Source organism: Mus musculus, chromosome 1 (genome assembly GCF_000001635.26).
Source record: "Mus musculus strain C57BL/6J chromosome 1, GRCm38.p6 C57BL/6J".
Classification (NCBI taxonomy): Eukaryota; Metazoa; Chordata; class Mammalia; order Rodentia; family Muridae; genus Mus; species Mus musculus.
This window is the reverse complement of record NC_000067.6, coordinates 155,378,939-155,406,842: the sequence shown is the minus strand read 5'-3', so window position 1 is coordinate 155,406,842 and position 27,904 is coordinate 155,378,939. Positions and strand designations below refer to the sequence as shown.

Genomic DNA, 27,904 nt, shown 5'->3' with positions numbered 1-27,904 from the left:
TCTAAAGCCCCCATAGTCTAAAACAGTCTCAACAATGTTAAAAGTCCAAAGTTCAAAGTCTCTTCTGAAGATTCATCCAGTCACTTAACTGTAATTCCCAAAGCAAGACAGAAAACCAGCTGGGCAAACTCTAAACTTTGCATCTCCATGTCTGATGTCAAAGCAGTCTTCAGATCTCCAACTCCTTTTTTCATCTTTGTTGACTGTAACAAACTTCTTTTTCCTGGGCTGTTTCCACTCCCTTGTTAGCAGCTTTCCCCAGTGGATAGCCCACAGGTCTGGCATCTCAAACATCTTGGGGTCTCCAAGGCAACTTCAATGTTATAGTCTATTGTTTCAGTGTCTGGGATCCACACACGATCTTCTGGGCTCCTCCAAAGGGCTGGTGTCATTTTTCCAGCTTTGCCTTCTGTAGCACTCTAAGCTCAGGTTGATCCACTCCACTGATTCTGCTGTTCTTGCTGATCATCCCTTGGTACTGGCATCTCCAGTACACTGGGGTCTTCTGCTGCAACTAGGCTTCACTAATAGCCTCTCATAGGCTCTCTTCATGGTGCCAAGCCTTAAATCTTTTGCATGACCCCTTCAGTCCTGGGCCATCAGCTACAACTGAGGCTGCACCTTTACCAGTGGCCTCCCCTGGCCTCTCAAAGTACCAAGCCTCAGCTGCTCTTCATGACGCTTTTCTGCCTTCTAAACCTTTACCACATGGGTGGTTCTTACAGCTGCAGCACAAGGAACAACCTTGGCTATCTCTGGAACACAGCATCTCTGTGCTCTCAGAAAACACTTTCCAGAAGACCTCAGTGATGCCGGTCTTTTCCTTTTTTTAAAATTTTTAAATTTTTTTTATTTTTAAGACAGGTTTCTCTGTATAGCCCTGGCTGTCCTGGAACTCACTTTGTAGACCAGGCTGGCCTTGAACTCAGAAATCCGCCCGCCTCTGCCTTCCAAGTGCTGGGATTAAAGGTGTGTGCCACCACACCCGGCTTCTGGTCTTTTCCTAATCACCACTAATTTCTTAGCTGTAGCTAGTCAGCATCCATTGTCCTAGTAGTCTCCTTCTATTCTTGACTGTAAAGCCCTAGACACATGGCTGAAGCTGCCCAAGTTCTGCTGCTTGTAGGAGTTGGAACATGCCCCCTTGTTTTATTACATTATCACCAGCTTTCTGTTTTCCAACTCCTTCACTGCTTAAGCTTCGCTGTCTTGGGTCTTGCTCTGTAGATTGACCTTGAACTCAGATCTGCATGCCTGTTTCCTGGGATTAACGGTGTGTACCATCATGCTTGGACTTAAACTTTTCTTCACCTAGAATTTGCTCTGTCCCAGACTGGCCTTGAACTCAGGGATCTGCTTGGCTTTGTCTCCTGGGATTAAAGGTGTGTACCACCATGCCTGTATCTAAATTTAGCTGGGTAGGATCTTACTCCCACTACCTTTACTCTGTTATCTCCTAGAACACAGGATTCAGTTCTATTTCACCTTTTGGTGCCATTTTAATACCTGAACCATTTTTTCCTTTCTAAGCTTGTTACACTTGTTCAAAACATTCTTCAGGAGACTTAACCAGAGAACAAAGTCTCTGCTTGGCTTTTTTGAGACTTCCTTTGTCAATGCAATTAATATAAATCTCTTTACCTTAGACTCAGGTAGACTCTTCAGACAAGGGCAAAAAGCAGCATACTCTACACCAAAATACCACAAAATCAGTCTCTAGGCCACATTCTGAAATTCTTCCTTGAAACCTCTTGGGCCAGGTCTGCACAGTTCAGATCATACTCAGCAACAAAGTCTTGCATATTTCTACTAGGATAGCTCATTAAGCCCAATTTAAAGCATTCCACTGCTTCCCAAAGTCCCAAAAGCCACATTCCTCCAAACAAAAGCATGGTCAGTCCTATTACAGCAATACCCCAGTTCCTGGTACCAACTTCTGTCTTAGGGTTTTACTGCTGTGAACAGACACCGTGACCAAGACAAGTCTTAGAAAGGACAACATTTAACTGGGTTGGCTTATGGGTTCAGAGATTCAGTCCATCATCAAGGTGGGAGTAGAGCAGCATCCAGGCAGGCATGGTGCAGGGAGAGCTGAGAGTTTTATTTTGTTTTTTGTTTTGTTTTTTTGTTTGTTTGTTTGTTTTTTTTGAGACAGGGTTTCTCTGTATAGCCCTGGCTGTCCTGGAACTCACTTTGTAGACCAGGCTGGCCTCAAACTCAGAAATCCACCTGCCTCTGCCTCTGCCTCCCAAGTGCTGGGATTAAAGGCGTGCACCACCACACCTGGCTGAGAGCTGAGAGTTTTATATCTTCATCTGAAGGCTGCTAGTGGGAGACTGGTTTCCAGGCAGCTAGGGTGAGGGTCTTAAAGCCCACCCACAGTGAAACACCCACTCCAACAAGGCCACGCCTTCTAATAGTGCCACTCCTTGGGCCAAGCATATACAAACCATCACATTATTAGATCAAATTAACAACTCAAATGGTTTTTCTGTATGCTAATTAAAAGACTAAGTAAATGATGAGACTCAGATATCAGTGATGCTATTTACTTACCTACATAAAATAACCATCCTACCATTTATAAGGTATGACCGAAAGTAGACAGCCATTTGAACTAGGAGATAGGATTGAGGGATTATAGTCTTGAGGGGTCAGGTAGAAATAAAAAGAAGACTCAGGAAGGTTAAAGACAGATTGCCTATTTCTCCATAACATACCTATTTGTTTTGAAACATAGGTTACATGTTCTACATGTCAGTACATCTCCTACCTCCTATAGCTCAAGTTGCCAAGCCAGAGTAAGGACAAATGTGTCTACAGCAGTGGTTCTCAGCCTGTGCACTGTGATCCCCTTTGGCAAACCTCTGTCTCCAAAAATATTTGCATTATGATTCATGCCAGTAGCAAAATTACAGTTATGAAGTAGCAACAAAAATAATTTTATAGTTGGGGGTTCCCCACAACACGAAGAACTATATTAAAGGTCCACAGCAGGGGCTGGAGAGATGGCTCAGCAGATAAGAGCACTGACTGCTCTTCCAGAGGTCCCGAGTTTAATTCCTAGCAACCACATGGTGGCTCATAACCATCTGTAATGGGATCCAATGTCCTCTTCTGGTGTGTCTGAAGACAGCTACAGTGTACTTATATAAGTAAAAATTAATTAAAAAAAAAAAAAGGTCCACAGCATTAGGAAGATTGAGAAATACTGGTCTAGAGGATGTTAGAGTATGTATTAAGCATATTTATTATTCATGAATGCCCCTCTTTCTTTTAAAACATCAGTAAAACAATAATGACAATAGTAACCATAGCTAATGTTCATAGAGTGCTCTGGTGTGCTGGGCATTTTGCATTTACTATCCAAAGTTGGTTGTGTTATTCCTTTTAGGAGAAAACACTGATTTTTTAGGCTGAGTAGGCTGGCTAAGGTAGCATATCTACAAAGTCCTTAGTGCTAGAATGCAAAAAAGCAGGTGTGCTTTATTTTTGAGACTATTTCTGTCATGGTGCTGCACCCTTGGGAATCATGTTGGGGTTCTGAGGGTATCATTGAGCACTAATTTTTACCTCTGAGGAATTTTTAACTGACATGGTCTTCTAATTATTATATATAAATATATATGTATGTATACATACACAGATACACACATTATATATAAGTATTACATGTATAACATATATGTTTTTGATTTTAGTAGATATATTGGACAGTTTATAGAATGAACTTGCAAAGGATCTTGGGAGGGATTAAAGGACCTAGGACACTTAGTGAGAACACTAAGGTATTTCCCTGGGTGTGAATTGTAAATACTTCTTTGTGTATTGACAGAATCTCAGAGTGTAGCCTAGAGTTGCCATCCTCTTACTTCAGCCTCCTAAATGCTATCTATGATCATGGGTATGTATTACTTTTCTTGATCCATAAAAGAGCTTAAAGAGATGACACAAAGTGATGTGTGTGTTATTTGTATCTTAAATGATGCTTTAGGTAGATTATGGTCAAAACCAGGAAAACTATTATCAAATAGTTTAGTAAAAAATTATAAAGGCTTGAACCAACGTTTTATTTAATCAGTTTTATTTATAGTCCATGTTTTAAATGAAATTGGGGTGTGTTAAAATTAATGCTATATAGTTTTTTCAGTTGGTATATAGTGTTTCAGTGTTAGTAGATAAGACAGTGCTGTCATTAGTGGCTTTTCGATTTGATGTTACAATGTAACATTTATCAGGTGCATTCTGTATGTCAAGCAGATAGTAGATATTGTCCATCTAGCATCTAGCTCACTCTGTCATATTTAAGTACTCTTTATGTGTGATCTTTACAGCAGGCCTATTGACATATAGATGTGTATCTTATTTTTTAAGGAGAAAGTCGTCCTTTAGTAGTTGTCCAAGGTCACACAGGTAGTTTAGGATGAATCAAGATTATGAGCTCATTTGTCTAGTCCAGATTCTATTTTTATTTAACGTAATCTTTTGAGATTATAAATATGTCATTCCCCCTTCTCTTTCCTCCCTGAACCCCATTCCATGTACTCCATCCCCTTTCTCTCCTTCAAATTCAGTTCTACTAGGCCTGTGGTGGGTTTCTTGTGCACTGGGTCTGCTGACTGAGAAAAGGGTGGAAGAGGAGGAATGGAATGTGAGAAACTTGGTAGTTAGGACTCTCAGGGCATTTGCTGCAGGGATAATAAATGCCGCTAGAATTTGAAAAAAGGTGTCATTTGAGGTCAGCGCCTTGCTTGGGAACACTACTTCACTAGTTGCCAAGAAGCTTCACAGAATGCCTTTACTTTGGTGAATGCAGTGGGCTCCAAGTTCTGTCTGAATTTGGTCTTTTCACTGACCCTAGGTTGATGGGGCTTGACCAATGGTATACAATTAAGTGGTTGACTGAATATTGTAAGCTCACAAAGGAGTGATAATGTGTAAATACTCGTGTGCGGAATTACTCCTTACCGTGGGGAATGCACTCAAGCACTCACTCTGTAGGCGAGACTAGGCCTCCCTGGCCATCATTCTGCTCTCGGTTCTCTCCACCAGTCTGATGAGAGGAGGTAAATTATGAGACTGGCTGAGCATGTCATTAGAGAGCTAGAGTTATGGTGCACTCATTTCATTCTGCAAGGCCAAAGTTTTGTGCTGTTTGGGTGAGTCTGATATCTTTTTACTGAAATATGCTTGGATGTGCTGCCATGGTTACTGTTGAGATGCCCTTTCACCTTCACTTTTTTTTTTTTAAAGATTTCTCTATTGTTATATGTAAGTACACTGTAGCTGTCTTCAGACACACCAGAAGAGGGCGTCAGATCTCATTACGGATGGTTGCGAGCTACCATGTGGTTGCTGGGATTTGAACTCAGGACCTTCGGAAGAGCAGTCAGTGCTCTTAACCGCTGAGCCATCCTTCACCTTTACTTTTATTGCTGGTCTCTCCCCTATTCTATTTTTTTCTCTTCTCTTCTCTTCTCTTCTCTTCTCTTCTCTTCTCTTCTCTTCTCTTCTCTTCTCTTCTCTTCTCTTCTCTTCTCTTCTCTTCTCTTCTCTCCCTCTCCCTCTCCCTCTCCCTCTCCCTCTCCCTCTCCCTCTCCCTCTCCCTCTCCCTCTCCCTCTCCCTCTCCCTCTCCCTCTCCCTCTCCCTCTCCCTCTCCCTCTCCCTCTCCCTCTCCCTCTCCCCTCCCCTCCCCCTCCCCTCCCCTCCCCTCCCCTCCCCTCCCCTCCCCTCCCCTTCTCTTCTTTTAAAGTTAATGTTAGTATTGGGCTGGAGAAATGGCTCGGAAGGTAAAGGCATCTACTACCAGTCCAAAGATGATCTGAATCATATGGTAGAAGGATAGAACCAACTCCCATGGGTTGTCCTCTGACCTCCACACATGTGCTGTGTTATGTATATGCATGCACTCATACACACATACATTTTAAAGATTATTTTAAAAAGATAGTGTGAATTCCTATCCTAGTATATGAATGTTTTGTTCATAGCTTTGTTTTTTCCAGAACTAGGATTTGAACTCAGGGCCTTGTGGATGCTGTACAGGCATTCTGTCACTGAACTACATCTCCAGCCTCAGCCTAGTTGGATTTTAAGACATTTAAAGTCTGGCTTTGTTATTTGATAGTTATAAACCTTTTCTGAATCTTAGGATTCTACACTAGAATGGTGTAAATGCCATTTTCAGTAATTGTGATACTGTATGTAAAACACCTGGTCTGTATATTATTGTAGTCAGTGCTAATTATTTTTTTCAATTTTTTATTATATATTTTCTTCATTTACATTTCAAATACTATCCGGAAAGTCCCTTATACACCCCCCCCGCCCCCCGCCTCGCTCCCTTACCCACCCACTCCCACTCCCACTTCTTGGCCCTGGTGTTCCCCTGTACTGGGGCATATAATGTTTGCAAGACCAAGGGGCTTTTCTTCCCAATGTATTATTTTTTTATTGAGCTAGGGCAGACACTTGGCGCTACAGCTTTTATCACTAGAGGGATGTTATTTGGTTCTAAGGAAAATAGCGTTGGCACTCATCTTGATTGGCAACTGCAGTGCAGCACTGGCAGGGGCACTTTCAGTGATGCAGGAAATGTTCTGTATCTGTGTCGTCCAGTATAGGGCCAAAGTCACATGTGACTGATGAGTCTTTGAGATGTGGTTTATGACACTGCGGAACTGAATATTTAATTTTAGCTAATTAAAAATTTAATAGTAACATGTGGCTAGTGGCTACTACAAAGCTCTAAAACTTTTATTATTCCTGGCCATGACAAGGGCAAAGTATCCCAATTTAGATTCCTTTTACTACTACTGGTGCACCTTTATTTTGTCCTTGAATCTGGGTTTACCAGCATCCATGGTGGCAGATGCCAGTGTTGGTAGGCTTGTTGAATCAAGGTTTCATTTTGGAACTGTTGAAGATTGTTTCTCAAAGACTGGTCTGATGACTCTTTGCTATAGTCACTCAGGCTGCTTATCAAGCAGAACTGTGGGTGCCTGCAAAGGGCCCTGCTGAGAAGCCTGAGCACCAGAGTTTCATACCTGCAACCCACAGAGCGAAAGGAGAGAACTGACTTTTGGAAATTGTCTCTGTCCTCTGCTGGCACACTGTGGCATTTGTGCACGCACGCACGCACACACACACACACACACACACACACACACACATTCTGTCCCTCTAAGCCAAATCAAACCAGCATGAAGTTCTGAGTTTTGGCTCGGGAAGGTGTAACTTTGCTTTGCCTTGTGTTTTGTCTCTATCTTTAGCAGCTGGCAGAACCTAACATGGCCTTCTCACATGCTCTTACTCCATGTGGCGCCATGGTGAGTGCAGGACTCTTATTCGTCTCTCCCCCATCTTACTCCTCTGGGCAGCTGCTTAGATGTGTAACTTGTCTGCTCCTGCATGGTTTTCCTTTCTTTCTTTTAGAGAATTATTTATTTATTTTATGTACACTGTCACTACCTTCAGACATATCAGAAGCAGCCATCAGATCCCATTACAGATGGTTATGAGCCACCATTCTGGGATTCGAACTAAGGACCTTTGGAAGAGCAATCAGTGCTCTTAATTGCTGAGCCATCTCTCTAGCCCGAGTATTTTTCTTTTAAATTCTAGTAAAATTGTTCTTGAGCTTCAAAAAAAAAATTAAATAATGAGTGCAATTTTAAAACTGTAGAAGTGCCAGTATCTACACCCTCCTAAATCTATGGAAAGTAGAATTTCTGGCTTTAAGACCACATCTTATGATTAAAAAACAGGACAAAACCACACAAAAAACAACTTTTTGAGATTATTCTTATTATTACACTAATTACATCTGTTCTTTTTACTTAAGAAAATTTACAATAACAAGGTTTATACATTTGTTATTTCATTGTGAGTAGTTTTACAGTTAGCATATTTATTAGGGAAGACTTAGTTTCTAATGTTGTAAATGTTCTAAAGTCTCATTTACTGGGTTCCTGAAAAATTTATTGTGTTTCTCACAATTCCTGTGGGCGTATAGGAAGAATAACTCCCTTGTTAGTGAAACTAACCTAGAATAGCATTTTCTAGTACAAGGTTGATGGCCTCTCTACTTTGATTAAAAAATTAAAGATGGATAACTACCTTAAAGCAAACTCACAGGAGGGTTCTTTATCTAAAATAAAATAGTAAGAGCTTGAGGTCGCTCTTGAGTGTGTATGTAAATGAGCTCTGTTGAGGCTGTTACATAATCATCATCATATTCACATGCCATTGTTTAAATAATGCGTACTGGACAAAGAGTCCAGGGCAATGTTGTAGTTTTCCTCCAGTTGTGTTCTCTGGTACTTGTACCTGCACATGCTCAGAGGTCAGAGGACATCAGTGTCCTGCTCTGTCACTCTCTACTTTATCCTGTGAGACACAGGGTCTGTCTCTGAACCTGGAGCTGTGTTGGCAGCATGCAAACCCCAGGGATCCCCTTGATCCTGTCCCCTGCAGCTTTGGGGACCTGTGCGTGTTGCTACCTCTCACTATTCACAGAGGCCCTGGGAATTTGAACTCAGGTCTTCATGCTTTGCCCAGCAAGCACTTTTTCTTACTGAACCTGTTCCCAGCCCCTGCACTTATATTTTCTTAGTTGGCGTGTTCATAACACTTGTTGTGAGAGAGTTAGTGGGAAGAAACCAACTTGGAATCCTGCCAGGTAGTGAATAGACTTGATTATCTATTCTAGTCTATGCTGGTCATCTTTGTCCTCTGCTTGGTCTGGAGTCAGTATCCTAATCCTTCTTCTCTCCTTTAATTCTGTTTCTTGGTCTAAATGATGTTGGTGGAAAGTATTGTGGTAGCCAGGAGTAGACCTGTTAACTACTTTATTCAACCAATCCTATATTTAGCCTCTTCTTTAACTGGCCTTCTCAACCACATGGTACTTCCAGTTCTTGGCCTGTTCTGGGTTTATAGACTTCCATTGGCTTGCTTCTTGCTGGAATCCTACTCTGAAGGTATTTCAAGTTTTCCATGGTGTGTGGTAAAGTCACACTCCTCTACCTGTGCTCTGGATTTGGCAGATGTGCTGAACCTGCTGTCTGCTATCGCCCTCCCCATTCCTTTTTTCTTACTGCTTATACTTAAAGTAATCCCTACATTGTCATTAAGCTTTGAGAGGGAAAGGAGATAGATATATGGAGTCAACATTCCATATAACCGGAATTATGTGCTCCCTCTCTGTTAACTTAGAGTCACTCCATTACCTAGATTAGAACTGTTACTTGGAGTGGCTAGGAGAGCCATAAAAGCACTTTTGGGGTTGGGAATCATAGCAGGTAGAACATGTATCTAACAATAGGCCTCTAGGTTCAGTTCCCAGTGCGCCTCCAACCCCCGAAATAGAGAGTGGTGGTGCCTTTCAGGATTTATGGTACAAGTAACTTTTTTCCCCCATTTAGTATTAGTTAAATGTAAATTAGTTAGTAATTTGCTCCAAATTAGTATCAAGACTTCCACAAACACTTGGTTTGTTTGACAAAATTTAGTACAGTATGTTGAAGGGAAAAGTGAACAAAGAATTGATCACTGGATTTTTTGACAGTGGATATGTGAGTGTGTGACTGACATGGGCAGGGGCCTGGGTTCAGTCTCCAGCTCCAAAGTCAGAAGTGATGAGGAGGAAGAGGGGAGAGAGACGGAGGGGGGGGGAAGGAGAGAGGGGAGAGGAGGAGGAAGAGGAAGAGGAGGAAGAGAAGGAGGAGGAAGAGGAGCAAGATTGTTAATCTTATTTCACATGGAAGCTTTAAACTTCTTTTAAAATGACTAAGTGTCAGCGAGCTCTGACACAGTGAGGAAGAGCGATTTAGAAGAGTAAAGGAGGCTGAAGGTAGCCAGCAATGGAGGGAACATTGCGTTTGTCTTTGGGGATTAGTTTAGAGAACTTTTTGTTTTTCTTACTCAGTGAGCCAGTGTTTAGCACTAGGTTTTTGATCTTTTCCATTTTTCTAATATTTTTATAATAGTGGGTAACAAAACTACCAATAAACAGAAGAATTGGCACATATAATTACATGGTCTATGCATATATCTTTAAGCTTATGCTTTGAAAGATGAATGTCTCAAAGTGTTCTACTATTGATATTTCTTAGAAAGGACCAAAAATATTTTCTATATGATTTGAATGCATTGTACTAAGGGCCTTTAAAATTTAATTTTTTTTTTTTAAATTTCAAAGATGGTCTTACCATGTAGCCTTGGCTGGCTTAGAGCTTACTGTGGGCTTGGAACTTACAGGGATCTACCAGATTCTGCCTCTGGAGCAAAAAATCTGGTTCTTAATAGGGTGATGTTAGAAAATACATTGATTGGGGGCTGGTGAGATGGCTCAGTTGATAAGAGTACCTGACTGCTCTTCCGAAGGTCCAGAGTTCAAATCCCAGCAACCACATGGTGGCTCACAACCATCTGTAACGAGATCTGACACCCTCTTCTGGAGTGTCTAAGGACAGCTACAGTGTACTTTACATATAATAAATAAATAAATCTTTAAGGATGGACCATGTAGAGACTGCCATATCCAGGGATCCACCCCATAATCAGCATCCAAACGCTGACACCATTGCATATACTAGCAAGATTTTGCTGAAAGGACCCAGATGTAGCTGTCTCTTGTGAGACTATGCCGGGGCCTAGCAAACACAGAAGTGGATGCTCACAGTCAGCTAATGGATGGATCACAGGGCTCCCAATGGAGGAGCTAGAGAAAGTACCCAAGGAGCTAAAGGGATCTGCAACCCTATAGGTGGAACAACATTATGAACTAACCAGTACCCCGGAGCTCTTGACTCTAGCTGCATATGTATCAAAAGATGGCCTAGGCGGCCATCACTGGAAAGAGAGGCCCACTGGACACACAAACTTTATATGCCCCAGTACAGGGGAACGCCAGGGCCAAAAAGGAGGAGTGGGTGGGTAGGGGAGTGGGGGTGGGTGGGTATGGGGGACTTTTGGTATAGCATTGGAAATGTAAATGAGCTAAATACCTAATAAAAAATGGAAAAAAATCTTTAAAAAAAAAAGAAAATACATTGATTTTTGTCAGGACAGTGGTGGCAAATGCCTTTAGGCCCAGCACTCAGGAGGCAGAGGCAGGCAGAGTTTAAGGCCAGCCTAGTCTACAGAGCAAGTTCCAGAACAGCCAGGCTACACAGAGAAATCCCATCTAAAAACAAAAAGTTGATTTTTGACATCACTGAAGTCGAAATTGAGGTAGCTCAGCTAGGGCAGGTCATTGTGCTCATCTGTGTCACAATTGTCTCATCCATGAGCTGTAGATCCCAAGGAGGCCTTTTTATGAGGGAAATATGAAATGAAATGAAATGAAATGAATGGATAAATATAAATAGCACATAGACACGTCTGGATACGTACATAATGAGTGCATTTGCCTTGGTAGAATTGCTGTGAGAATTAGATGTAACAATGCTTTAGACTCCATTTACTGTGCTTGGGATGTGCCAAAGCTTATGTGCTGGAGCTGTGGTTTCTGGTGGTGGCATGAAGTTTTAGAACTTTTAAGAGGTGTGCCCTCTTAAGGGTGTTTAGGTCATCGAGGATTCCATGTTTGGGAGAGATTAATGTAGATTAATGTAGTTCTCATGTGATTCAGGCTAGTTCTTATGAGAACATTGCTATAAAAAGACTAAGCTAGGCCGGCTTGCTCCCTGGCTTCCTATGTCATCATGTGCTCTTTGCCTGTTACATGTGCTCTGACACAGGACCATCTGTCATGCTTTGATGCAGCCAGTGTCCTCACCCCAGCTGAGCAGATGCCAGGTGTCTAGCTTCATAAGCTCTTAAAAATGGAAGTTCCTGTTCCCGTGCATTTCCTAAACTAACAGCAACAGTGGCGCTGCTACATTCACATATTCCACGTTGGGATCCATCCTATTCCTGCCAGCATGCTTTCCCTTTGTACGATACATAAAATAACAGTGCATCCTGACAGCAGCTCAGGTCTGCCGAAGTAGAATTCTAGTAACACAACTATTTTAACATTTCTTGAAGTGTAGTAGTAAAGTTTGCAGGAAACAGTATCTTACAGATAATGCTTAATTTCTTAATTTTGAGTCATGAAGTAGTCTGAGACCCCTGAATTAAAAAGAATTTATAGGCATATAGGCACTAACATTGTAAAATTTAGTTCCCTTTTGAGTTTATTTTTACTTTTTGGCTTTTCCCCCACATAAAATGACAGCTTTTTACTTAGAAGAGCAGTTAGCAGTGTTACATGGTGAAACTATTATATTTGACCAAAATCTAACATGCTAAATTGAATAGTCTTAGTAGTACACACACACACACACACACACACACACACACACACACACACACACACACACACACACACACACACACGTACATTTAGGAAATCTAGAAAGCAAAGCCTTGAAAAACTTTTTGTGTGCAGTGAATGAAAGGGATTTGGATTTTGTATAAAAAGAAAAGGTAATGAAATTTGGGATTACTGAGAAACACTTCTCAATTTGATATCTCATGAAACTGGAAACACTGTAAAATAGTTTAGTAAAACTAATAATCAGCTAGAACACTTAAAATCAGTGTGAGTCAGAATAGCTTATCAGTGCATATTTTGAACGTGTGCTAGGTTAGATGCAGTGGCTCACAGAGGTTGTCATGACATTGCTCTGTGCTCAGGAGTGTAGGAATGAGCTGTATAGATTTCAAGGGTAGGAGAGTGCATCTCACCAGTTTTATTTTTTTATCAGAATAAGGTCCATAGACGAAGGCAATGTTGTCTTAGTCTTCTGCAGATCCTGTTCTAGCTTGGGAGTGAGTGATTTTTCAAGGGTATTTGAATTGGTGTAAGTTGTAGTGGTAGCTTTGACATAGGAATGTATTTTTTCAAATAAATAACTTGAAGTTGCTACAGTTTTCCTTCTATATTTTTTGTATTTTTAATTTTTAAACAAAATAATTTTATTTAATATGTATGAGTGTTTTATCTGTATATTTCCTTGCCTCATGTATGTGCCTGATACCCACAGCCAGAAGAGGCATCACATCTATGAGGACTGGATACGCAGTAGGTTCTGATACACCATGTGTATGCTGGGAATCAACAGCAGGTCCTCTAGAGGAGCAGCCAGTGTTTTTCATCACTGACCCATCTCATCTACTCAGCCCCACTAGTTTGTTTTTTTCTTTTTTTTCTAATTTAAACTTTTAGTTTTGTTTTATGTGAGTGCCTGTGTATATGTCTGTGTACCATGTGTATGCAGGTACCCATGGAGGCCTTAAGATGATGATGAATTTCCAGGAGCTGATGCTACTGCTATAGGCAATTGTGAGTCATGAGGAGGGGATGCTGGGAAGTGAGCTCAGGTCCTCTGCAGGAGCAGCAAGTGCTCTTAGCCACTGAACCTGCTCTCTTCTCCAACCTTATTTTTCTATAGTCCTTAATTTTATAGGAATAAAAACTTAAGTTGTTTTGATCAGAACGAACCAAAGATGTTATTTACACTCTATTAACAGGTACATTTGCTTGTATAACTTTTTTTCAAATCTAGCTTGTTATATTAATTACCTATTGGCAATTAATCTATTATTGCCATATTAATTGGATCTTTATCTATCTATGGGTAAGTTGTTACAAAACTCTCACACAGTTTGTGTGTGGCAAGAGTTTGGGAGCAGCTTACCCAGGTAGTTCTGTGAAATTGTGAGTCTTATCAGGAGCTGAGAAAGCAGCGTGTGGGATGTCTCAGCCGCAGAGTTTGTGGGATTGTGCTACACTTTTATGAGGCCTCAGCTCTACTACATGGAGTTCCTGATACTTGAGGTTTTCTTGGCTGGCTTTCTCCAGAGTGGGTGATACTAGACAGAACAAGAAGAAAAACACCGTATCTTATGATCTATCTTCCGAAGTTCTACCCTGGCGTCTTTGCAATATTCAGTTGCCTACACAAGCCTGCTGTCTGTAGTACTAGCGGGACCTACACATGAGCGTTCCCACCAGGAAGCAAGGATCATCAGAGACTATTTACCACACCTTATACAAAAAACAAAACAAAACAAAAAACAATTAAAGACACAGGACAAGATTAGAACTATATGGGAATAGTCAGAAAAGTTTGAGGTTAAAAATAAGTTTGTTTTAGGAAATAAGATCCTACTCCCAATCATGAGCTATTGTCTTTCCTAAAGAAATGTTGGTTTCTAAGTGAATGATACTTAGCTATACTTGGACAAACTACTCTAATTACCTTTCTGAGTCTCATTTTTTTTTTTTTTTGACAGGGTTTCTCTGTGTAGCCCTGGCTGTCCTGGAACTCACTCTGTAGACCAGGCTGGCCTCGAACTCAGAAATCCACCTGCCTCTGCCTCCCAAGTGCTGGGATTAAAGGCATGTGCCACCACTGCCCGGCGAGTCTCATACCTTTATTTGATTAAATGGAGTCATATCCTTAAGAGAGACTTGTAAGTTTCTTTTAAAATAGTAAATTATAATGTTTATGATATCTGATGGTAGGCATTCAGTAGATCTAAGTAGTTTTATAATTTTTTTTTTTTTTTTTTTTTTTTTTGGTTTTTCGAGGCAGGGTTTTTCTGTGTAGCCCTGGCTGTCCTGGAACTCACTTTGTAGACCAGGCTGGCCTCGAACTCAGAAATCTGCCTGCCTCTGCCTCCCAAGTGCTGGGATTACAGGCATGCGCCACCATGCCTGGCAGTTTTGATTGTAATCTTCATGGGTAGCTTGACTGAATTTATTTTCACCCAAAAGACATACCTCTGGGAGTATTGGTTAGGGCATTTCCAGAAAGATTTAAATGGCCAGGTGTGGTGGCGCATACCTTTAATCCCAGTACTTGGGAGGCAGGGACAGGCGGATTTCTAAGTTTGAGGCCAGCCTGGTCTACAAAGTGAGTTCAGGACAGCCAGGGCTATACAGAGAAACCCTGTCTCGAAAAACAAAACAAAACAAAATAAAACAAAAACAAAAACAAAAAAAGAAAGGTTTAAATGAATAGGCAAACCCATCATGACAGTTGGTGGCAGCATCCCATGGGCTGGGGCTTTGGACTGAGAAGGAGGAGAGAGAAGAGGAAGTCGCCTGGGTAACAGCTTCCTGACTGTGGATGTCACGGGCCCAGCTACCTCCTGCTCCTGTTGCTGTGCTTCCCACTGAGATGAACTCTCACGTTGGCCTCTTTCCCCCTAAGTTGCTTTTGTCACAGCAACCACAAGGTAACACAGAAAGTTAGTACACAGAATGTGATTGTTCCCCAGCTAAGGCTGATGATGTGGGTTGTTGGTTGTTAGGAGTTGACTCGTGGGAAAAATATACAAGTGTTTAGAGCTACGAACTAGAGACAAACCCTCTATGTGGAGCTAAGTATGCTGAAGTGGAGCTTACTGGGCTATTTTGGGAGGAGTTTAAAAAATCAGAATTCCAGGAGGAATGTGGACAATGGAGGGCTTACAGGTTTCTGAAGGGAACAAGATTCTGTTGGGGAGTTGTTTAGAGGCCATTCATTCGTGTTAAATGCTGGCAAAGAATCTGTTTGCAGTTTGCCTGAGTTCTGGTAAATTAAGCGAGACTTAAGACAAAAAGTACTAATCTATTTTGTTTGGTAGAGGAGATGTTAAGCCAGGGTAGCATTCAGCTGTGGTGTGGTTACTGCTTACTCCGCTCCCCCTGGCTTATAGAAAAGGAGCAAGTGGAGCTGAAAGATGCTGAGAACCTTTGGTGAGAGAAGCATGATTGGTTTAAAGCTGAAAGCAGGGAGGCTGCATAGAAAATGTGGACAGTTGTTGAGACAGCGCAATGAAGGAGAAACCTTGCACTTTGCACTGGGACAATAGAAAAGGTATCTTGAGGGCAAGACCACACCCATCAAAGGCTCCAGTTTATAAGAGTACAAATACTGTTTTTATGAGTGTTTTGCTTGCATGTATGTATTTGAATCTTCAGATATGTGTGTTTCATTTGAAATACCCTCAGGTGTCAGGAAATTAGTAAGGGGCCATGGGGGGCCTTCAAGGGAGCTGTCTCAGTTTCCTTTCTGTTGCTGTGAAGAGACACCATGACCAAGACAGTTTGTGGAAGGCAGCATTTAACTGGGTCTTGCTTATAGTTGCAGAGGATGAGTCCATGGCTGTCATGGTAGGGAGCATGGCAACAAGCAGGCAAGCATGGTGCTGGAGCAGTAGTTGAGGGCTTACAAGCTCATTTACACACATCAGGCGGCGGGGGTAAAAGGTGGGGAGGGGGTTAGGAGAGGATGGGAGGGAAGGAGGGAGAGGGGATGGAGGATATAAATGAGAATGAATGAAAGAGAATATTATGGGCCTGGCATTGCAAAAGCCCACTCTCATTGATACTAGCTTCTAACAAGACCACACCCGAATCCTTCCCCAAACAGTTCCATCTACTAGGGATCAAGCATTCAAATGTATGAACTTTAGGTGGACATTTTCCTTCAAACCACTGTATGAGGGGAGATAGAATGTAGCCATATGAAAGCTCAGAGGGGAATAGTGGAACAAGGAAAGGTACTTGGGTTGGAGGATGGATGGGTGAGATAACAATAAAGACTGTTCACACAGTGATGCAGCTGTTTATATGAACTCATAGTGTTGTGACAACAAGTACAAAATCTGTGCAAGCTTAAACCAGACCAAATCCCAGCATGAGGAGGGGAGATGGGCACATAATCCTACCCCTAGGTGTGGAACAATTGTTAGCTTCTGGGAGAGAGAAAGACAATTTTCTTTTAATACTGTAGCCCCTGGTAAGTTAACCACATTCCAGTGCTACACCATGTATCCAAGAGTATATGGGCAGCACAAATTGAACTTGAAAAAAAAAGAGGACACAAGGACACAAAGTTGGGTCTGGAGGGAAGGGGATGTAAATCTGGGAGGAATTTGAGGAAGGGAGGGTGAATAGCATTGAAACACATTGTACAAAATTCTCCAAAAACAAAACAAAACATCCAAAATACAAATTAACTTAAAAGGAGAGAGACTAAATTGAGAATGCTATTGAGGAGACCTATATACTAGGCCAGTTGTGAGCCTCTGTGTTAATCACCATGTACGGAAAGTAAAAGCTGTTCCAGCAAGGCTTGAAAGATGCATTTATCCATGGGTATAATGGAAAGTCACTAGGAGTCAGTTGAATACTGTGTCCCTTTAGCAGAATAGTAGAAGTTCCCCTCTAGGACCTGTGACTCCTCAATGCCCTTCTCAATTGCCAAGGGAAGTATTACCCCAGGTTCAGCTGCCAAGGTGTACAGAGGGCACTGCTATGTTCAAATATTACAGCTGTGGTAGAAGGGGGCCTGATTACAACTTGAGCTGACAGCGGAACTTGGCAGTGTTGTGCATGTGGTGCTGGTTTTGCATGCGTGCAGACTATTAGACATAGGGACTTAGAGGGGCTTCTTTGAAGATTCCAGACGGCCATAGAAGCCGGGCCTCCTGTGGCAGGGCAGATTGCCTGTAAGGGTGCTGTGAGAGTCATTTCATAAAATTGTAAAGACGAAATGTAAGTTGCAGTGTTGCAGCACAGAAATGAGAAAAAATGACTTACACAGGTATTGACTGGTATCTGTGTCTATCATATCTTTAGCTTTAACACATATGTAAAACAATCTCCTAAATCAATGATTCTCAGACATACTTATTTTCAGATATTTTGGCTTCTAAATAACTGTTGCTTGCTTTTCTTTTCCTTCCCTCCCCTCCCCTCCCTCTCTCTTTCCCATCCATCCATCCATCCAGTCTGTCTGTCTATTTGCTTTTGTGTGTGCACGTTTGGAGGCTAGAGATTGATGTCAGGTGTCCTTTTCTATTGTTCCTCATTGTATTTTGTGAGGTAGGTGTCTCACTGAATCTGGTCCTAGTGGATTCTGACAGATTGCCTGGATAACAAATCCCCGGGATCCTCCTCGTGTCTGTCTCCAAGGTGCTACGATTGCCTGTGTGCACTGCTATGCAGGGCATTTTTATGTGAGTTCTGGGTGGCTGGACTCAGGTTTCAGGCTTGTGGAGCAAGTACTTGCCGACTGGGCCATTGCCCCAGTCTCCATTGTTCATTCTCACCAGTACTGTACATTCCTGCTAACAATTCCACCAACTGTATGCAGTTTGTCTACATTTTTACCAAGAACAGCTGTTGCTGTTGTGATAGTAACACTATCTTGCTGTGGCTTTGTTTTGTAGCCTTCTTACAATTAGCATCTGTTTATGTGGCTGTCAGCTCTTTGTATCTCTTATTTGGAGAAATACATCTTCAGGTCCTTTGACTCAGCATGGCATTTTTTTGGTGTGGTGGTGGTGTGTGTATGTGAGTGATATGTCTGGCCATAGTAGCAATCAATCTTATTCATGCTAGGCAAACCCTGTGCACTGAAGTTAGACATCCAGTCCATTCTTGAAAATGTCTGCATTACCTTTCATAGAGATACTCATTTGTGGAGTTTGTGTGTGTATGTTTTTTTTTTTTTACTTGTTCTTTTTCTCCCCCTCCACCCCCTCCTTCTCTTCCCTCTCTCCTTCCCCCTTCCCTCCCTTCTGCCCTCCCTTCCTTCCTCCTCCCCTTCTTCCTTCCTTCCATCCATCCATCCGTAATAAGTGTAATAAGTACCTTATTGCTATAGAACCTGTGGCAGTGCCTTCCCTTCCATTTATGGTTTTACTAACTTCAGTTTTCTTGTCCATGTAGCTAAAGATTTGCTAGTTTTGTTAATATTGTCAAAGAAGTGTCTTTGCTTTCCTTGGATTTTCTCTTGTTTTCCTATTCTGTCATTGGCTTACTCTAATAATTGCATTTCCTTCTGGGAGCCTTTGATTTAGTTTGTTCTTTTCTTTCTAGTTCCTTAGATTGTAAAGTTATGTTGTTGGCTTGAGCTTTTATAGCTATTGTAGGTATAAATTTCCCTCTCTGCAGCTACTCTCACTGTGACTCATAAATTTGTGTTTTCCTTTCCCAATTTACTTATAATTTTTTTGATTTATGAGTTGTTTAAAGGAATATTGTTCAATTTCTACATTTTATGAATTTTGCAGTTTTATTTTTTCTGATTTCTAATTTTGTTATATTATGATCAAAGAAAATACTTTATACTATTTTGTGTTTGAGTTTGCCACATAAATAACACATGTGCTACAATGGACCCTTGAGACATTTAAGAGGGACAGTAGGTGCTGTGCAGATAGCTCTGGAGGACACCAGGCTAGAAACTCAGTCCAGTAGAAACTCAGTGTCAACATAAATCAGAGTCTACAAGTTGAACTGATCCTCCCATCCTTTGGTGTATATGACTAGCAATTTCCAGTTTTCAAGGTCGTAGAAAAGGAACTAAAATAACTCTTTTCCTTCCTCCCAAGCCTCTTTTTTCTACACATTTGGGAGGCGTCATTATACAGGCATAGTTGACTATGTATAGGGAGGAAATAAAACTTATTTCCAACACTTTGTCCTTCCCAGAGGTTTGAAACTAGGACTGAAAGTTTAATAAAATTTCCAGTCACTTATTATTTCCATTGACTAGTCTCCTTCCTGAAGCTGTCTGAAGTTCTCCTCCAAGCCCCATCCCTTGAGTGATGTTAGTGTGTAAAAGACAATACATTTCAAAGGTTTCAGGCGTGTTGGCTAAGTGCTATACATAAAGACCAGATAGGCATTTTATTATACCTCAGCTGTGTTATTGCCTCAAATGCTGTACAGTGAATCTTACTGAATATTTTTGCACGTAAATGTGACATTAAAGTTCTTGTATAGGTAGGTTTTTTTTATACTTTTATGAAACATTCATTAAAGTGAATAAAGAATTAATCTAAGAATTTAAATTTTTCTTGTTTTGTCAGAGATCTTTTTTTTTGCCTCTATATAGTTTGGCTTGGATAGATGTGGAACAACAGACTGATTATTAAAGCACAGCAAATAGTAAATTCACTTGGGAAGATTGTAGTGTGCTGTATGTGAATACTCTGTAAAGAGAGCAGGCGACCACGAAGGCATATTTCTGCTTTTTCAGTATTTATATGCTTGAAAAGTGTGGGCAGGAGGTTCTGGGGAAGCGTGATTTTGCCTGCAGGAGACATTTAGCAGCATCACTGATGGGAGGTGAGGATTGATGCTGGTGTCTCTAGATGCCACTCGAGATGCTGAGAACTCCTCCTCTTAAATTATATACTCTCAAATGTTATTATAATAAGGTTGAAGAGCTCTGTCATATACCAGTTTGGGAATTGGCAGTAGTTGGCTGATTTAGTTAAAGTCACTAAGCTTATGACTAGTTCTTCAGCCCTGGACCCTTATCCACTTGATGGGTAAGTGTTTTTTATCTATATGAAGAAAAGAAGTTCTTTTTTCTTTAAATTAGTGTGTTTAAAAAAAAAAAGATTTTTCTTGAGTTTCCACACTTGAAACTCAAGAAAAATGAAGACTGAAGTGTGGACACTCTGCCCCTCCTTAGAAGTGGGAACAAAACACCCTTGGAAGGAGGTACAAAGTTTGGAGCTGAGATAAAAAGATGGACCATGTAGAGACTGCCATATCTGGGGATCCATCCCATAATCAGCTTCCAAATGCTGACACCATTGCATACACTAGCAAGATTATGCTGAAAGGACCCTGATATAGCTGTCTCTTGTCAGAGTATGCCTGGGCCTAGCAAACATAGAAGTGGATGCTCACAGTCGGCTATTGGATGGATCACATGGCCCCCAATGAAGGAGCTAGAGAAAGTACCCAAGAAGCTAAAGGGATCTGCAACCCTATAGATGGAACAACATTATGAACTAACCAGTACCCCGGAGCTCTTGACTCTAGCTGCATATGTATCAAAAGATGGCCTAGGCGGCCATCACTGGAAAGAGAGGCCCATTGGGACACGCAAACTTTATATGCCCCAGTACAGGGGAACGCCAGGGCCAAAAAAGGGGAGTGGGTGGGTAGGGGAGTGGGGGTGGGTGGCTATGGGGGACTTTTGGTATAGCATTGGAAATGTAAATGAGCTAAATACCTAATTAAAAAAAAAGATTTATTTATTTTATGTGAGTACTCTGTCTACATGAACACCAGAAGAGGGCATTAGATCTCATTACAGATGATTGTGGGGCACCATGTGGTTGCTAGGAATTGAACTCAGGATCTCTGGAAGAGCAGCTAGTACTCTGCTGAGCCATTGTGGTCTTTTGCTTTTTAAGACATTTTCTTTTCTTTTCTTGAGGGGAGGGAAGCGTGAGCCACAGTTTACTTATGGAAGTCAGGGACAGCTTGTGGAGTTGGTTCTCTCCTTCCACCATGTGGGTCCTGGGGTTTGAACTCAGGTCATCTGGCAGGTCATTTACCTGCAACTATCATCTCTCTGGCTTGAGAAATGCTTTTTCCTGTTCCCCACCAACATGTTGAGAAAGTACACTTTAACTACTCAAATTACCTAAATGTGGTAGTTAGCTAATCTACTCTGCAATTTGGGGGACAAAACTATAAAATCTTTGTTTTTTGTTTTTTGGTTTTTTTTTTTTTTTGGTCCTAAGTTTTCAGAGTTTCACTGATGAAGATGTATATCTAAAATAGAAGGATTTCTGAGCATAGGTATGGTGGCGCAAGCCTGGAGTCCCAGCATTCAGGAGGCACAGCCATTGTTGCTGTAACTTCTAGGCCAGCTCAGCCTAAAGAGTTTTTCTAGTTTTCACATTTACTATGTATGTAGGCCCAGTGTTTATCTTTAGGATAATTTTGTTATTACACTCTATTTATTTAGTGTGCATATGCAGGCATGTGGAGCTCAGAGAATAGATTTTGGGAGTTGGTTCTCTCTCTAGTATTTGAGTTCAGGGACTGAACTCAGGTCACTGGGCTTGGGAACACATGTCTGTCCACAGAGCCAGTCTCCCAGCCTCATCTTCAGGGTATTTTTCTTAGTCTAGAGGGATTTGATTTTTCAGGTGTGTCTTCATTTTCCCATGCCCTTTCATTTTAATATATAAGTGAGTAGCCATCCTATGGATTGTACAACACTGATGGATTATTAAAGTTACCCGAAGTCCTGAATACATTCTTAATTTGGGAAACTAAATGTAGTTACTGGATAATGAGAAAGAATTGTTCAGCCTATGCTTTCAGCATAACTTTAACTTGTGATTTCATGTATTATTTTTCTTTCTTTCTGACAGGCATTCAAGGATATGCTGTATTCAGCTCAGGACCAGGCACCTTCAGTTGAAGGTAAGTTGAGTTAACTCAGTCACAGAATAGGCTTATTTTTAAGGAAAAATATTTTAAACACCGGGCTATGAAATGAATACTGTAATTTGTTCTATTATATATGTGTTTTGGTTTTGGATTTATTTATTTATTTATTTATTTATTTATTTATTTATTTATTTAAGCTTTTGTTTGTCTGCTTCACATACAGCCTTGTGATGGATCTTATACTATATTCTTGAATCATCTGCTATTGTTTGGATATGAAGTGCCTCCCATAGACTCATATATAAAGGCTTGATCCTAGCTGGTGACACTAGTGTAGAAAGTTTTTGGTAGGCTGGGCCTTATTTGGAGCAAGCAAGTCACTGGGAATGTGTCCTGGATTGACAGGCCTTGTTCTAGACCTTTCTAGTCTGCCAACTAGTGTTCTGCCATGAGCTGAGCTGCTGTACTTCACCAGATGCGACCTGCCACGAGCCGTGCCCAGAAACAACAGAGCTAGCCAGTCACGGACTGAAGCCTCAGAGACTGGAGCACACTGACAAAACCAAAACCAAAACCAAACACCCAATGAACACGTCATCTTAGAACTGTCGATCACACTGCTTTAGTCCAGTGTTTTCTCTGATGCCCTTCTCCCTCAGTGTTTATGTCCATCCGTCTGTCCATCCATCCATCCAGTCTAAGCTTATAATAGTTAGGCCACACAACTTTTCTGTATATACAGTACATGAAGTTTAATAACAAAGTTTAAGAGAGGATCTTAGCTTCAACATTTTTCTTAAATTTATGTATTGCAGTGGTGGGGCATGCCACTGTATGCTTATACAGAGGTCACTGTGTGGGTTCCAGGGATTGAATTAAGGTTGTCAGACTTGGCAGTAAGTGTCTTCACTTGCTGAGCTTTTTCACCAGCCCCTAAGCTTTGGGGAAAATATTTGGTGAAATAGATAATATATAAAAAGTATTTATGTCTTCAATTTCTTTTTCTGTTCCACATAGGCCTTAAGTTTTATAGAGTTAAAAACTTTGGTGCCAGAGAGGAATATTTTTATCTTAAACTTGTGATTACCAGTTATGTCTCACATTCAGCAAACCTGGGTGTGGGGTGTGTGTGGTATAGATTGTGAGCCATATCCTAGTGATTCTCCTTCCTGAACACTAGTATTATAAGCATGTGTTACCACATCTGGTCATATAAAGAATGTTTTTTTAATAGTATCTAATGGACAATTATTTTTAAAATGCTTATTATGGGTATAAGTTATAACCGTACTATGTTATTTAGATATGTTAAATGTTTGTAGCTTATTGCTAAGATTAAAGAACATTTATAAAATTTCTGTTTATCTGTTCTCCAAATGCAACCTTTGAAGTCTGTGATCTGGCACTAGAGCAAGCTTTTAATAAGTATTATAAGGAGTTATATAACAGCAAGTACCACAAATATCGAAAAAAGTAAAAGCTGGAGAAATTGAGTAAATTATGGATTTTGGCTGATAATAGTGTGCCATTATTACTGACTGGTCGAGTGTTATATAAATCGACAGGGAATGTGTGGAGGTGTGTGGGACTGCTCTGTACACTCATTGTCACTTTTTGGTAAATTCAAAACTATTCTAAAGTGAAAATGTTATTTTAAAAGAAAATAGATACCATAAGGTTTTATACAGCTGCTAGAGGCTAAATGTAGATTCAGTGCTAAGGTTTTCTAGAGTTCCAAGGATAGGGCAGAAGAGAAAATAATTTCAAAGTGCACATGAGAGGGTCATGGAAATGGCTTTCGGAGTCAAGGAGCTCACTATGCAAACCAGATGATGTGAGTCTGGTTCCTGGAACCCCATTAGGGTGAAAGGAAAGAATGAATTCTATAGAGTTGTTCTCTGTCCTTCGCACATGTGCTGTGGCTTGTGCTGCTACACACACACACACACACACACACACACACACACACACACACGCACATACCCAATATTAATTTGTTTTAATTTTAAATGTGTATGAGACATATATATTAGTTCCTCAGGAAAGGTCAACTTGGAGCAAGAAATAAAAGAAAAAACTTCCTTTCACCTCTATGTTAGTTTTGTTTGTTTTGTTTGTTTTGTTTTGTTTTGTTTTTGCATTTGTTTACCCAGTCTAGTTAAAAATTTAAACGATGTTGAATTAACATAGAATGGTGGCTTTTCTTCACACTGTTTTGTAATGCATTCCTCTTGGTGGGAAACATACTTTTAGCCAACCTTAGCTAAATATGGCTAGTTCATTTACAAATATATGACTTGATGTAAGTCACTGTTTATGAGATAGACTATTCTGTTTTTCTACCCTTTTTTCTTTAATCTCACCACTTTCTCTCCAGTCTTATTCATGGATTTTGTTGGAACATTTCACTTTCGATTGGTTTGTTTTTGATTAGCAGATGTGTTACAGTTTCACTAAGCTCCTTAGGATTGAGCTCTGACTGGTATTGAAGATAAAAGTGTGCTTGTAAATAATTCAGTTTGATTATCTGCTTGAATGAACAGAGTCCACTTCAGGCATTTTCTTGTGTCTCACCTCTGTCCCTAGATCTTTGTTGTTTTGAACAGATGTGAGCCCTTTTTTCTTCTGAAGATTGGAGTGCATTTCTAAAATTCTTGAAGTAGTTTCTGCATGTGTAGGGTTATTATCAAGTGTACATTCATGGTATATTACTTTTCATGGTGTTTATAATCTAGTCTCATAGTCTCCATTTCCCTTTTTGTTAGGTTGTCTTATTATCTCTGGAAATTATTTCATAGTTTTATGACCTAAAAAATAAAATCTTTGGCATTTATAAAAGAAAGTTGTATTAATCTGCTACCTTTTAAGCTGGTAGCTACAAAGAGAAGCTGTTCTGGTTTTGGTTGGTGTTATTTTGTCATTATGTTTTCAAACATCCTTTTGCTGTTGATGAATTTGTTGTATGAGAAGATTAAACCATGGAGTGGTAATGGAATGCTCAGATTATTTCTAGCAACTTTGAGAGCTATAAAGAAATAAATGACTAAGAATTAGAAATTGAGACCATCTATTATTTCTTTAAAGATTTAAAAAAAATCTTTCACTACGTTCTGTTAGAAAGGACATAAAGTTCTGATTGATACTCTGAGTCATGAAGTAGAATTCAGGTTATGTCTTATTTATCCTTATTCCATATTTATACTGGAAAAAGGTTACATGTTCATTTTATTTACATTATGAAGTGACAGCTTCCAGGTGAAAATGATTGTTCCCTAGAAAGCTGGACTTGTATGTTCTTGGAAGATGCCACCAACCTCAGTGTGTTTCAATAATAAAGTGCATCCAAAGAACAAATAACATTACTGTTCCAGCAGAAGGAATAACTATAGGAATATTAACAGAAAGTGAATTAGAGATAATTTAATGCTCATTCTTAGACATTAGCTAATCATATAAAATAGGTAACAGAATTCTATTATAAAAATAAATGCAACTGAATAGACTATAGATGGGATGCAAGAGGAAATGAAATGTTTCTAATGCAGATTTTTAATCTTGGTGATCCTGCAGAGTAAAGACTTTGAGGATAACACGCAGAGTCACTGTAATCACACAGTTCTGTTTTCTCACAGTAGCAGAACAGACAATGTGAAAGACATACTTGCATGTAGGACAAGTCACTTAGAAAAATATAGTGAATGAACGGAACTTCTACTGTGTGATAAGAATGTTACAACCACCATTTGTTGTCTGTCCATCAGTACAAAATTGATGTTTAAAAAAATTATCCAGAGCTAACAAGATGGCTCAGCAGGTGCTGTGTAGCCCTCATGACCTGTTTGGTCTCCATAATCCATATAAAGGTTGAAATGAGAACTTACTCCTGAAAGTTGTTCTTTGACCTTCTACATACATTGCTATGGTATGTGCTTACGCACGTGTGTACATACACAAACGTACATCAATAAAAATAAAAATTTTACAAATCTTTAAAAAATCCAAATGCTGGCTTTATCCAGAAAACAGTAGTAGTTATATGATAGTTGATATTAGTTCTCCTCTTGAAAGACTAAGAATCACCTGGGAGGTGGGTATCTGGGCATGCCTGTGAAGGGCTGTTTTAATTACATCAGTAGATGTAAGAAGCCCCATCTTTGTTTGTTTGTTTTGTTTTGTTTTGTTTTGATTTTGAGACAAGGTCTTGCTGTGTAGCCCTGGCTGTCCTGGAACTCACTATATAGATCAGGTTGGCCTTGAACTCACAGAGATCTATTTCTGCCTCCTGAGTGCTGTAATTAAAGCCAAATATCACTACACCTAGCTGAGAAGACTCATTTTAACTGTGGACAGACACAACCTGACTGAGCAGTCTAAGTGAAGAAAGGGAGCTGAGCCGAGATTGCTTGCATGTTACAAGTTACTCTATGCTCCTGATTGTGGTGTCTTGTGACCAGCTTCCTCACTCACGCTGTCTTGACTGTGACTTCCAGGCTGTGCTAGACTATAATCACCAACAGATAGAACTGAGAACGAAATCAGGCCCTTTCTCCTTTAAGTTGTGTTTAAGTCAGAGTATTTTATCACAGTGATGGGAAAAACCAATACAGCAAGTTTATTTATAATTGTTTCTAATTTTGAAATGTACTAAAACATTTTGACTTGTGCTAATGATTTACATAACTTATTTATATTAAAAATTGACACACAAATTTAACCACAGCCAATATCTTGATTATTTTTGTCCTCTATTTTGATAAACTTAGGTACTTTTTGACCCCATGGGATGGAAAAATCTAACACTTAGAACTATCAGTAATAGAAGAGTAGGAAAAAATTATTTAGATTCAGTTGTTTTCCTCAGTGTATTCTTAAGCATGTTCTCTATGGAGATGGCTGGGCGAGGTGGGTATCTCCTGGGATAGTTGGTATATTTTGGCATGGGTGGCACACAGGTTGGTATCTTCAAAGAGGCTACTTGCCTTCTGCAAAGTACCAGTTGGCTAGCTCTGTTTTGAAGCCTGGATCAGTTTTTCACACCAGAGGCTGGAATGGTAATTTGTGAATTTTGGTGAGAGCCACAGTAGCAAGCCTGTAAGGTGGAGGTTTCTCCACCGCTCCACTAGAGGGACTAGTCTTTCTAGCAGCTTCTGTAACCAGTTGTTCCTGGAGTGTACTACACCTCTGGTGGCTTTGCAACAGTCTGCTGGGGAGAAGCCATGGTGTAAAGGCCTTCAGCCAGAGCTGGGTGAGGTAGATAGGAAGCCCTGGCTTTAGAGAGTGGCAGTGGCTCTGAACTCACCCTTCTTTTATTTAAAAATTGTTTGAAGGAGGGTCATCAAATAAAGAAGGAATAACTACAAAACATCAAACAATGAAACAAAGGAAACAAAACAAACAAACAAAAGCCCCAGAAAAATGGGAATTATTGGTGTAGTCAGTACTGTAGAGAAAATGTTAACATACCAGGCACATAGATGTGATAGCTTCAGGTAAAACGTTTTGTGCAAGTGCTGACAAACTGCTCCCTGCTCATAACTCCATGCCTTGTTACACCTCTCTTGATGTCCCTTCTTCACTAAACATCCATGGTAACTGTACCCGAAGGAAACAAAGGAGCCCGAGGATCTCCCCCATAACCCTGATGACGCTGCGTGTTTACAACTGAGTGCAGGACATTTCCTCAAAATCATTCGTTATCAAACTTT

General features: G+C 40.4%; 1 protein-coding gene across 1 annotated transcript in view; it reads left to right on the top strand.

Moving 5' to 3' along the window:
• Xpr1 (xenotropic and polytropic retrovirus receptor 1) overlaps window positions 1–27,904 on the top strand; it is a 141,788-nt gene that overhangs the window by 10,602 nt on the left and 103,282 nt on the right. Inside the window, exon 2 of the mRNA NM_011273.2 lies at window positions 22,181–22,232. Coding sequence (NP_035403.1) covers window positions 22,181–22,232 — 52 coding nt within the window. The remainder of the gene's footprint in view (window positions 1–22,180; window positions 22,233–27,904) is intronic.